General features: G+C 43.0%; 1 protein-coding gene across 3 annotated transcripts; it reads left to right on the top strand.

Annotated features, from left to right (window-relative positions):
• The first annotated feature begins 7,631 nt into the window (after nt 1-7,631).
• meak7 (MTOR associated protein, eak-7 homolog) lies at nt 7,632-13,493 on the top strand. 3 transcript variants are annotated; one of them, XM_079743668.1, is made up of 8 exons: nt 7,632-8,008; nt 8,167-8,436; nt 8,673-8,817; nt 9,085-9,296; nt 10,056-10,242; nt 10,647-10,765; nt 11,625-11,804; nt 12,152-13,493. In XM_079743668.1, the coding sequence occupies exons 1-8, from the start codon at nt 7,868-7,870 to the stop codon at nt 12,275-12,277; spliced, it is 1,380 nt and encodes a 459-aa protein (XP_079599794.1). In that variant the 5' UTR covers nt 7,632-7,867; the 3' UTR covers nt 12,278-13,493. The 3 variants fall into 3 exon arrangements, with proteins under 3 accessions (XP_079599794.1, XP_079599795.1, XP_079599793.1); XM_079743669.1 differs by having other exon boundaries at nt 8,164-8,436; nt 10,056-10,223; XM_079743667.1 differs by having other exon boundaries at nt 8,164-8,436.
• The last annotated feature ends 77 nt before the right edge of the window (nt 13,494-13,570 follow it).

The raw sequence follows: 13,570 nt of genomic DNA, 5'->3' as shown, positions 1-13,570 counted from the left end.
TCTCTTATGTTTGATTTCATTTTCATGTCTTGAGTTTTTTAACAAGAGCAATGTGAACAATAGTCACAAGGCGCTCCTGCTCTGTGACAGGAACTGGAAAGGAAGCACATGAGATTCTAGGCCACTGATGGGCTATCATTTCCCATGGAGGTTCAGGAGTTTATTTTAGGCTTTTCATTCCATCAAATAACTATATCCAATGAATTCACAGAATAATGGAGGATTTAAACGCTGAAACTGGAAGGTGTAGATATGGGTTTGTAAATGGAAGGCACGATAGCACACAAACAATTGCTCCCTTTTTTCAGTTCAGTTTGAGCATGTACAGCCTTATTACCTACCTAACGGGCATAGAATGTGAAAACAAAGAAATCTTCCGGATATCTACTCCCAAATTACACAACAACATCGGCAATGTAATCTACTGAGATATGGTTGTATTCTTCTGGTACTTAATATTCATGAGTATGAGCTTTTTGAAGTTAAACAAACAGACAGACAGAAAAAGTCTTTGTCCTGATAGCCCCTTTGGACCCTCCACCTATTTGAGGTATCATGCATATTGTAACCCACTGTGCTGAATGCCTTAATCTCCCATGGAGAGAGGGGCATCATGGGAGTTTGTGGACATTACACTGTGATTGGTTGTACTCCATTTTTAGGGTTTATATTGACCCATACCTTACTTCTTGGTAGAGCAGCCATGTTGAAATGTCATCCTACCCCTCAAGCAGCCATTTATTGGTTGTAGTAAATTGTTTTGAACCATCCTAAATGAAATATCGTATTTTCTTTCTTTCTCTTGTACTGTTCTGAATTTGTCTTTTGAGATGAGTTTTATTTTCTCTTAAGAGATGTACCTTTGATATCAACGTAAGAGCCATGTTATCTTGGTAATTGGAAGAAAATATAATACAAAAAAAACAAGAATAACAGGAAAGGAAATGTAACGGGCACAATCATTTCAAAATTAAAGCTGTTTTTTCCTAAATATGTTTTCTCTGTTTTTTATCTCAAGAATCCCATTGAAAAGGTGTTTTAGTTGTGGATGTGAATATGGTAAACTGTTATTACTTGGATTGGTGCCTCTCTATTGGCTAATGATGAGGTAATGGGTGCCCCTCTCTTTCAGTGCTTCGAATCGCCACGGCAGTCACGGCAAACTGTCTCCCGAAAGCTTGAGGGACTCAAACAGGTTGTCATGGTCACCAATACTGTTGTGCTTATAGCCAATCAGAGCTCAGAGGTAAAGGCAGTGGGCTACTCTGCAATACAACCCACCTCCCCACACCACCCACCACTCTTCATTACTCATCCTCCCCCACCCCCTTCTGTGTCAACGGCTTAACCCCATCCCAGAATGCAAACTGAATTCTCTATGCTCCTTCCTCGAATGGCCCCTCGCCCTCTTTCCCTTTCTTCCTCCTAATTGTGACTTTTTTTGTTTTTCAACCTCTAATCACTCACATTTAACTCTGTGTTAACTCGGTTCAATGGTAGTAGCGTCTGCATTCTTCACCTCACAATGTTATACCACCCAAAATTATAAAATTATATCCGCTATTTGGAAGATGCTTTTATTCATAACAAAGCATACTTTCTTAATAATATCCGTTATTATTAATACAACAGTTATTATAATAATATAATCACAGTGATCATCTTGAGCAGAGTCATCGGGTAGGCTAAGTGATGGACTTAAAAGATCAATGATTAGTCAACGATCTGAAAATGTAGGTGTGATTTAACTTGGGCCCGATAGATCCTGAATATGCTACTATTCTAACTCCAGGCCAGGTTGGTGGGTTGGCGTTATTCATGGGGATACTGCTGTCGGAGCAATGTATGACCCTTTTTTTCTTATCTGTGTGTTTTGGCTAGTTGATTGTGCAGAACTTGTTTCTTGTTGACTGGCTGTGGGTTTGGGAATTGCAGTGAACCCATGGGACTAATTGTGTGTTACATAATGACAGAGTCCAGGATCTGTGCCCCAGTGTTCCTACAAGTTCCTGTTTAAGATGTAGCCAACTGAATACATTAACAGTGTTACACACGTCTTTAGCTTATGGGACAAAGTGTTACTGACAGAAGTGGGGAAGGAGAGACAGGTGTGTGTGTGTGTGTGTGTGTGTGTGTGTGTGCGTGTGTGCGTGTGTGTTGCACACATGCAAGCCTGGGTCTGCATGTGTGTGCGCGTATGTGTGTGTGGATACCTGATGATTCTCCTGTGTGGGATTATAAACTGGTGGTGACAGGTGGCCAAGAGTCCCAACAGACCTTATTAATAACGCTAATTTATCTTGGGAGATTTAATTGACTTGATGTCACAGCAATGGGTTGCCACTGTCACTGATTACATCACATTGAATCCACCTGTATCCATCAGCCAGACTTTGTCTTTTAGACACTCAGTCACTCTCAAGTATTTTACTTTCAGCATTTAGCCACAGCCCTCCGGGCAAAACATGTTGTTGAATGCGTGACCCTTCAACATTTGAACCCCATTTGTTTGCAGAAGGATAAACACCAGACAACCACTTAGCTGTTGAAACAACTCGGGTCTGAGGGGATTGTCTTGGATGATTACAGCGTTGCTCTGGTTTTCTCCTTTCGCTGTCAGCGTTTGCAGTACTTTGGAATGACCTACATGTTCTGACAGCCCAATTGAGCTACAGGCCAAAAAGACCCCCCCCCCCCCCCCCCCCCACACACACACACACACACACACACACACACACACACAGGGGCAGCGTTACACATCCCATAATGTGTGTGGGAGCACAAGTCGACACGTGTGTTTCATAGCAACTACCTGATGGCTTGACACTAAATAAATGAGGTTGGAGTTAGCATTAAGCGTGAGAGCCATGCAAAAGGGGATCTGAGAAAGTTGTTGTTTTACTCCTCAAGCCAATGAGCTACGGCTGGGAGCAGTATTACACTCGGTTTGCTTCCTGCATTCCTCAGACCTCGACCCATCATAGCTCAGAGCCCACACAAAGTCATGTGCTCCTGCACAGTTTATGTGTTTCTACGTGTGTGCGTGCATATCAGAGACAACCAAGGAATGTGTGCCAGAGAGGAGAAGAATAGAGGAAGATTACAATAAATAACTACATGCGGCCATCTGCCTATGATATTGCATACCCATGAAGACTATTGTCTAATCCTTTTTCAAAAAGGAATAATCCATTTGCCGCAAAACAAAAGGCACATATTCCACTCAGTTCTTATCAAAGTGCAGCCATCCCGTCTCAGCTGATTAGTGAATTAAATATTTAATTTACTCCCAGACTGGGACTAAATTAAATATTTAGTCCTAACCCCTAATCCAAACCGCCCAATGCACTCCAATTCCTCTGTTTCTAAGCGTGGTGAAACGACACCCCTTCGCTCCGGCCTGATGAGCTCATCACTACAGGCCCACGACATCTTGTGGAGGGCTAGGGGGGTCCCCTTTATAAAGGGCCGCACACTGGGGAGGAGGGGGCCCTCTGCCTGGGAGCAGGGGATTTGGGATACAGACAACTTGATAGGGGGGGGGGGGGGGTTTAGGGGATACAAGCAGGCCGGATGCAGGATGGATACAGGATCATGGGGGCGGCAGGGGAAATTGAAATAGGGGCAATTGAGAATAAAGGCAAATTGTGGAGGGTGGAGGTGGAAGAGTGTATGTGCCATGGAGTGAGTGTGTGTGTGTGTGTGTGTGTGTGTGTGTGTGTGTGTGTGTGTGTGTGTGTGTGTGAGTGTGGGTGTGTGTGTGTGTGTGTGTGTGTGAGTGTGTGTGTGTGTGTGTGAGTGTGGGTGTGTGTGTGTGTGTGTAAGAGGGGTTGGGGGGGATAGGGTGATTATGGGGGTGCGGGGGTGTTGCAGGGAATGCATTGCAGAGCGCAAGTGCTTTGAGAACTGCAGGGAGGGTGGGTGCTGAATGGGCCACTTCTCTCTGCTCCTGTGCACCAATCCGGCAGCGTTGGCACCACAGAGGTGCTATTGTCAGAGCAACCAACCACGACGGAGGTCCCTCCATCCCCTCACCACAGCCAAAACACCACTGCACTACCAAAAGGTTCTTCAAAAATGTAAATATATTGTGGGAAACCACAGCTTTTAGGTTCTTACATCAGTAAATATAGGTTTTTTTTTTTACTCTCCCCTACCAAAGGTTGAGGTCAATGTTTGGGGATTTAATTAAAGCTTTACATTTAAGTCCCAACAACAATAAAGATTATTAATGCTTTCTTATCTTTGGTTGGCCTGTTTTCCATCTCTAAATGCAGAGATATACTGCCCTGTAGCTTTGATCAACTGATTCTTCTTATCTTGGGAACTCACGGAAGCTGGATTGAGGTTGGTACGTAAATCTCAACAAACAAACTGCCAACTCTGCTTTTTCCTTTAGAGAATCAGTAATCCTGGAAAAATGTTGAGTAACTAAATGCTACAATGACCACTGCATAATATGACTCATGAACGTGCCGGAAAACCCCTTGAAATCGTGGGTTAAGCGGTCAACATTTGTTTTAGTTCTTCTTCTAAAATGGAACTAAAAAAGAGGAACAAAGACCAACTAAGATAAACATTTCCTCATTTCTGTCACTATGTCACTCTAGCAACGTTGCCTAGTTTGGCTCCCTTGTCCTTCCTTGTCTCTTACCCATTTATGGAGCTATTTTCACTTCAAAATAATCATACTATTAGTTGTGCAGATTCAAGTCCAACATATCAATATTGTTCTGTTGTGTTGTGATGAATTCACTTCTGTTGGGCCCCTGAGGCCAATACTCATTGTCTCAGTCCCTACATAATGGGAGGATCCAGCTTGTGGCCCTCCTCAAAGGCCCCACGTGTCCCCGAAGCCCCAGTGAGTGTCACATGTCAGGGTCCATTCTTTTGAATCCCTGGCCTCAGAGGCATAAACCTCAAGGCAAAACTTGCCCCATATCCCTGTTCTTTTTATTTCTTTCTCTGTCTTTGCCCATACCCTACATTACATGTCTCTCTCTTTTCACTGCTTTATATTTCTATTATTTTTTATGTCTCTCGTTCCTGTTTGATATGACCACTCTTGGTTTTAATTAAACTATAACTCTCTGGTCTACAACTCTGCATGGATCAGTGCTCCTTCCCCTGTCAAATAGCAATCCATTTATTAATCCCGCTCCAGTCACAGCGATGTTAACATTCAGGGTCTGTCTCTCTGGAAACAAAAGAAAGTACAGAGTTAAAGGTTAGCACCTTCTATCCACACCAGCTTTGACAAATGGGACCAATCTTCATTTACTCTAAGGGCATATTGTATAATAATGAAGTCACCCAACTATCACGCGCTATGGGCATTATGTAGTTAGCTGATAGCATAATGTTAAGACTGGTTTAGGGGGGGCCTTGGCAAGTATATGTTTAAGTAGATGGTATGCACATGCAATCATTTAAACATCGACTTCTATTATAATGGAGTTTTTATATGATTACATATTGTTAAAGCCTTAATTTATAGAAGATTGAATCAATAGTCATTTGATTAATGGTTGATGAGCCAAAGTAAGATTTGACTGGATATATTCCTTATATCAATACTTTGTCACATTTTGTCTTATTTCATATTTTAAAAACTCCTATCTGGGAAAAATAAAGAAGTTTCTTATCTTATTTTTATATATTTACACTTCATTAATTGTGACAGGAAAAGGCAGCTATACTGGAAATTGTTGTTCTTCTGAACAAAAGCTATTCAAAGGAGGCATCGTTAATTCAAATTGACCCTGTGCTTCACTAAGTGAAGCGCATGCAAAGCACTGCAAAATAATGTGTTTGGTTTGGATTGCTTTGAGGTCTGGACGATTACAGAATCTGGTATCCGACTGAATCTAAAATGTAAAATATGACCATTTATTTCAACCATAGCAAAACCTTGAAGCATTAAAGGTTTCTCATTTGTTATATCTACAGCTCATTTTGAAGTCGTTACCAAAGGTTTCATTCGAAGCTAATGGGTAACTACTTGAGACAGATAAGACCATAGAAGTGCAAAGCAACAGCAGCTGAAACAAAGGAGGAAGAAGAAACTTTTGTATTTACAAGTACAATTGTATATATGTTCCTATTTTATAAATGATAGACTGCAGTCTATCATTTATAAAATCTCTCTCATGAGAGAGATTCATAGATGTGTGAAGGAGGGAACAATGGATGGACAAAATACAATGCTTAACCTTGCTTTGTCATCGAGTTACGGTATGGTTCAATCAAATAAGTAGATTGTCATTCAAAAAGTCAAAGCTAATTTTGTTTATTTGTATTCAGTGTGAAGTAATCCGATGCATTTCCTGGCGCCAATCAGCTTTGATGTCTTAATCATATATGGTGTCATCGTTGAAGAGTGTGTGTCCACCTTGAGTGTATTTGTCTGAATGTGTGTGTGTGTGTGTGTGTGTGTAAGTTGGGGTGTGTGTGTGTGTGTGTGTGTGTGTGTGTGTGTGTGTGTGTGTGTGTGTGTGTGTGTGTGCGTGTGTGAAGGGATACATTAAGTAACCCAGAAGAGAGGCAGCAAAGGCAGTCAAGTCTGAACATGTAAATAGAGTTGTTCCAGAGCGAGTATTGATGTGGAAGCTGTGTGTAGGTGTATGTATGTGTGTGTGTGTGTGTGTGTGTGTGTGTGTGTGTGTGTGTGTGTGTTGTGTGTGCTTATGTCCATCTATCTATCCACCTATCCATCCACATATCTATCTATCCATCTATCTAACAGATGTAATAAAGTACAACCATTATGTTTAAGGTTGCCTATAAGTGACCTGTAATTGGGTGAATTGACTGAAGGTTGCTATTATATTATATCCCAACACTATTATTCTAATTTTATCAGATTATTTGTTACATATCGCTGGTGTTTTCTGCTAACCCCCAGTAGAAACATGGGGGGCGTCAGTATAATTAGGTTTGTGGATGCACTGAAGTACCAGCTGACTCGCAGATCTGACGTCACCCTCGAATTGAACTGCATGGGAGCTGTTGCAGGGACGCAAACGACTTCATTACAATAGCAACACACCCAGCTCAACTAACTCGCATAGTGTTCTCATGCCCTTAAAAGGCGTTGTTCATCGCTTAGTGTTTCTGAAAAGAAGCCGGTTCTTGGTTTTTCGCTCTCGTGCGCACTCTTCTGGTGAATGCCCGGTTCTTTGTAGAGGGCGTGACCCACGAGAAGCACAATATTACCTCAATATGAAATAAATTCCGACTTTATTCTAATATTATTCTAATGGCTATGATCTTTATACATTACATAGCATACATACACACTTTAAGCATTAACCCGTTAGAATATAAACACATTTTTCCAATGTTCTTACATTTGACCTCACAATATAACTACTGAATTGATTGGGAAAAACAAGAGTAAAGGGAAGGTTTTAGTATCAAGTGACGATTTAAAGCGGAGAATAATGTCCGTTAAGTATTACTGTAGAGTCAACATTTGTGATGGAATTACCAGCAATTTTACTATTGGTTGTGGTCACCTTTTATCCCGCCTTGAATGACGCGAACCAATAAGAAATGTCACAGCTGAGCATTTTAATCATATGATTGGTCTACTTGTATTTCAATATTCACTCCAGGAAGTTTACGTTTAGCTGTCAATAGTATGATGAATTTGTTCGTTTGAAAGATAACTATGCAAACACATGTTTGCAACTTAATTAAACCTGATCATAAATATCAGATATTATATAACGTGTCTAAGATGGAAATCATACACATATTTTTAAACAGAATCAATACAAATGTGACAGCGAGTTGGCGAGGTCTCCAAATGACCACAGACAGGTTTTAGGTTCAACGCCTGGCTGCTGTGTATAACTAACTAACTATGGGCAACACGGAAAGTGTTGTCGTACAGAAACGGCTGGCCCGTTTCCGTCCTGAAGAACGGCCCTTGATCGAGGGGGTGTTTGAACGGCTTCAAGGTGATGGAGGCTCAGGAAAGGTTTTAACACTGGAGAGCTTCAAGGTATGCATAGGACGACACAAAACAGTGTGGTTGAATACAAACGTTAGATAATTTAGCCTCGATCCTGAGTGTTCTTCCACTTGATATGTTTTGGACTGCTTGTCACGACGGCATAGTCTAGCTACCCCATTTCTAAACCCCATATTTGTTCCCAGCAGTCCTCGATGGATACCCTAGCCTCAGACTCCATGATAAAGAGGGTGTATCGGGCTGCATGTTGTGTTGAGTCTGGAGCTGGAGCAGCACCAGTGACAGGCTCGGGGAAGGCCACCACTGCAGCCACATCTGGCGTGAGCCGTGAACAACTCGTCGTCTTCCTAGCTGACCTTCTGCGTGGCACCGCAGAAGAACGCGCGCCCCTTGTACTAGCCATGTCGCAGGAGGGGGCGGGGAACTCAGAGGTGGTCACACGCGAACAGGTGTCGCAGGTAAACAAATTGCTTATCTTCTTTATATTTAGATTGGTATATGATACAGGTATAGTGTATTTACTTTAGCTGGCACAATCTACTGACCCTTTAGGTCATACAATATATGTGGTAAATAGCCATTATACAGGCTTTACATTATTTCGGACAAATCCTGTTTTATTCTTTTCTATATTTGATTGTCTTTGTCGTCCTCCCCACTCTCCCTCACTCTCCCCCTTTTCTCTTCTCTGCAGTTTCTCCAGGACGTCCTTTCTTCTGTGGTGAAGATCCTGGTCAGTCGGGAGCGCCTGCGGGGCTGGAAGCTGGACAGGATGGGGGATGTGTCCATTGGGGTCAAGCTGCTGGCTGAGCAGATGTGCTCAGAGCTGAAAGCCTCAGGTGTGACATGCCCTAATGTAATCTCATCTGCCTTCTTTTCTAATTCTCCTCACAGGCGACCGGTCCACGACCATGCCACCCAGTGTCAAGAAGTAACTTTTAGAATTGTGCATTTTACTTGCGGAAAAACCTGCCGTGCATACTGACAATGTAAATGTGTAGCTTGCCAAAACGGCAAATGTATTTCCAATGTATTTCCCATTGGCCGGTGGCGGGTGTTCACTTTGGACTCCCTTGCCCACACCGTCACTCTCTCGACGGCCCCAGAGCGGGGAACCTGTGACGTGTGCAGCCTGGAGGACTGGGTGTTCCGCGTGTCCCAGGTAGCGGCGTACCTGGAGCTGCTGGTGAGCGAGGGCCTGGCCGTGGTGCTCCCCAACCGGCCACCACTCACCCTGCTGCCCCCGTGCCTGGAGGCCCCCTGGACCAGGCTCAAGTGTCTGCTGGACCTGCCCACCCTCATGTTCCTGGCTCCGCAGGTCTGGCACATTAATGTCCTCCAGAAATCAAGCTCCCAGAAACACTGCGCCACTCACTGAGTTACAATCACAAAAACTCCTTTTAAATATAATAGCGCTCCTTTTTAAATATAATATTTCTCATGAAAGTATGATGTTTATGTATCTGTAATTTATAACCATGCAAAACATATATCTAAATGATATCAACAGATGTGATCAGAATGCATGATCTTTTGGCCAAGCAGCCACTGCATCGTTAGGACAACGTAGTCCTTAATAAGCCTCTTAGAACAACCTCTGACACTAAGGGCTTCACATGAAGCCCTTTGAGATTTCAATCATTACAACAATGAGCACAATAAAAAACGTTCAGGCAAAGCCAGAATAATAGGTAATCAATGTGGCGAAAGAACAGTGCCCATTGTAGGCGCTTTTGGCAGTGGACAGGGGTAAACTGTGCACTCTGACCGGTCCGCAGCTCCATACGCAGCAAGCTGCGACGTGTGTTCTGACACCTTTCTATCTTAGCCAACTTTCACATTTTTTGCCATTTGTGCTACAGTAGCTTTTCATTGGGATCGGTCCAGATGGGTTAGATGTGTATGCGTATTTTATGTATCCATTTTCCCTGTGAAAAAAAGAAACAACATGTAATATAATTTAAAAATGAATAATATATATCTGTGTGTGTGTGTGTGTGTGTGTGAGAATGAATGATTGAATGAATGAATGAATTCTAGACGCTGATATTTCTTTCAATGTGGTCTTACGTGATAGTTGCCAGATAGCTACAGCGCCCCCTGGAGGCTCCTGTTCACCACACAGCTGCATGGGGAGAGCTTTTCCAGGATGGTGGCGGGCCTGTCCAAACAGGGGCCCACCCTGCTGCTCATCAGGGACAACCGGGGCCACGTGTTCGGGGCGTTCGCCTCCCATGCCTGGGAGGTGAAACCACAGTTCCAGGGTCAGCCACATGGATCAAAGCGCATAGCGTTGGAAAAAATTTGCATAGCCAAATGCGCAGAAGTTTGTTTTGTGGTTTGTTTAAGAGGCAAATGCCTTTTTGGATACAATTCAACTGCGCTTTATCTGCTCCTTTCACAATGAACAAGAGAATGAAGGCTCCACGACAATAGATTAGAGCAGGGTTGAGTAGATATGGACTGCCGGGTGTGCAGCAGTAAGGGCTACATATCAGTGGCAAGCCGATGTTACTAGTTTTAGATCTTGTTTATTACAAATTAGTGTCGTAGAAAGAACCGCACAACAAGCGATGTGTTCACGGTTTCATTCAATTCCGTTCCATGTGAACCCTGTCACAGGAAAAGAATAGGTCTAAAAAGCGATATCCTGTCTGTCTGTCTGCAGGTGACTCTAGATGCTTTCTTTTCTCGGCGTACCCGCGGCTGCGCGTGTACACCGCTACAGGATACAATCAGCACTTCATGTACCTCAACCAGAACCAGCAGACCATGCCCAACGGACTGGTGAGAACACAGCGTCTTCCTTTTCCAGCTGAGAACCATTGCAGAAAAGACTCTCCTCTCTGGTTTGATTATGGTTTTTCCTGGCAGATCTTCTCATGCATAAGTGTAGGCTCTAAATATTGAACCAGCAGTCCATTCTTTAAAGTTCTGCCAAACGTAAGAATGGCTGGATTATAAGTGGCCTTAAAGAGGGCTAGAACATTCAGACTGCACACACAATATGGATTGTGTGGATCATGGCATTTCTTTTGCCTACCGTGGCTTCGGGTAACAGTCACTACTGATGCTGAATGTATTGCTAAGCACTTAAGTGTGGCAAACAGTGCTTTGTAATGGTAGTAAGCGCACAATGTATAGTCTCATAAAGTATAATGATGAGACGCTTTTAACTGTATTGACCATGGATTTATGCATTGAAAATAGTTCTGTTTATACATTACTTCATAATACACAATGTAAAGTATAAATGCATAGTAATAAGACCCAATCAAGTGTATTTCCTGTGAACGTATGTATTGAAATAGCTCTCTGTAGACTGAATGTTTATTGATGAGTTATATATATATAAATGCATCATCATACTAGTGATCTTCTCCCACTTTTATGCCCTGGTTTTGCAATACATCTCTGAAACATTGTTTGTGTGTGTGAGTGTTTGTGTGTGTGTGTGCATGTTAAAAAAATAATTATAGTGCTATTGATCTGCCCTCATGTTACAGTGAAGGGCTTCAGCACCATCATCATAAACATAAACCCCAGTTGACTATTCTAAGGATTTATGGATTTTGTCCTACTTCACATTCTGATTTGTATGCCTCTGATTGGCTGATGCTAAGTGTGTCCGTCCCCTCTGTGCCAGGGTATGGGCGGGCAGCATGGCTACTTTGGCTTGTGGCTGGACAGCGACTTTGGCCGTGGTCACAGCCGTGCGCGTCCAAAGTGCACCACCTACGGCAGCCCTCAGCTGTCGGGGGACGAGGAGTTCACCCTGGACTACGCGGAGGTGTGGGCTGTGGGCAAACCACCCGAACCGGAGGAGGTCAGAAGTGAAATGGTTTTATCCTTATGTTCGAGAGACTTTGTTGTTGTCTTTGCTGTGTTGGATAATGCATGAAGGCTGCAGGGAGGGGTCAAATGGGCCAAAAAGTGGTCAGGATTGAAACATGACACTGGATGTATTTAGATATAAATAAAAATAGAATTTTACTCCATCTGTGCTCTCGCCACAATGTACCTTTCTGGTGTCAGCTGATCCGTCTTCATACTCCCAGCTGTAAACCGTATCATTGTCACCAGTAAAATACCTACATTAGTTATTACTTAATTACATTCATTCTATTTGGTAAAACTCTGTCTAAATGTGCACTCTGTGTTGTATTCTCCCAGGGCGGGGAAGGGTGGGGCAAGAGAAGCGTCCTAGACATGGACCCTGAAGTCCAGGCCATGATGGAGATGGCGGGGAAGACGCTCCACAGCCAGGGCCTCAGAGAACCAGAAGAGGACGAGGACTAGCCCCCACAAGGAGAACCTGCAGAGAACCAGCCGGACCTAGACTGAGACCATCAGAGAACCAGCAGGACCTGGATCACCCCAAAGGACAAACCTCTCGCATTCCTCCAGAGGCCATGTGAAAAGAGGAAACTGGTAGCGTTCAGTTGTTAAAGGGCCCCTCTTTTCAAAATACGTCCACTGGTGATGACACTAGTGGGATTGCTTGGAACAATCAGCCTCACACCTGGTGGTAAACTGGCGACACTTAACAGAATTAACAGCATCTGCTCTTGTTGAAATGTTCAACCGTTTTAAGTTGGTATTTCTGCAAGGAAATTCTTTATTTTGTTTTAAACTGTGGTTGTGTTGTTGGAAGGGTTTGTAGAAGCTACAGTCGCTGAGCTACAGAAGCACCTCAGCAGCATTAAGGTCTACCATACCACCTCTTAAGAGACACACACACACACACACACACACACACACACACACACACACACACACACACACACACACACACACACACACACACACACACACACACACACACACACACACACGATAGAAGTGTAGAGTGTAAAGAAGGATCCAAGCAGGGAATTTATTCCAGGTGTATGGAAGATTTAAATTGCACTTTTGAATCAAAATGTAGCCGTATTTAGACTTGTAAATGTATTTTATGGGACTACCAATAAGTGTTTACATTCATAGATTTATACAAAGATTAAACCCAATACTATCAGAACAACACTAGACCATAACGTTCTCATGTTTCTTTCTGGATTCATAAAAAGCTCCTCCCTTCGTTCGCCTCTCCGAGTTATGAAAACATGGGTGCAATAGATATCCACCATTGCAGATTATTTGTGGCATAATAGATGTCTCTTCACTGAGCCAGAGTGTCATTGTTTAGATTCTACAGAGGGATTGTGCGAGTTCAACCTCTGAGCTCTATTGCAGCAAGCCTGGGATGTAAGCGTGTATTTCATTAGTTCTTGCACCAAGCGGGGTTGCTTCACTTACCCTAAATGTAGCACTGAACTTGATCGAAGGCAGAACGTTGAAGGAAGGATTTGTGTCTCAACTGTGGAAGCTTGGGTAGAGAATTTATTTCTAGGGGATATTTGTTTTCCTCCCACAAGCTTTTCCAGCTTAAATTAAGATCTGAACAAAGACAAGGCAGCACTCATAACAAAACACAAATACACAATTGTAACTGGTTTTAAAATGTCCCTGTGTTATGCAGTGAAGTTTGATGTTTATTCCAATAAAGTTGCATCCAAATAAGAGGTCTAAATTCAAGTTTGTATTCATCAT

The sequence above is a fragment of the Pollachius pollachius genome (genome assembly GCF_949987615.1).
Source record: "Pollachius pollachius genome assembly, chromosome: 9".
Lineage (NCBI taxonomy): Eukaryota > Metazoa > Chordata > Actinopteri > Gadiformes > Gadidae > Pollachius > Pollachius pollachius.
The sequence above is the reverse complement of the archived record's forward strand: the minus strand, read 5'-3'. Positions and strand labels throughout refer to the sequence as shown.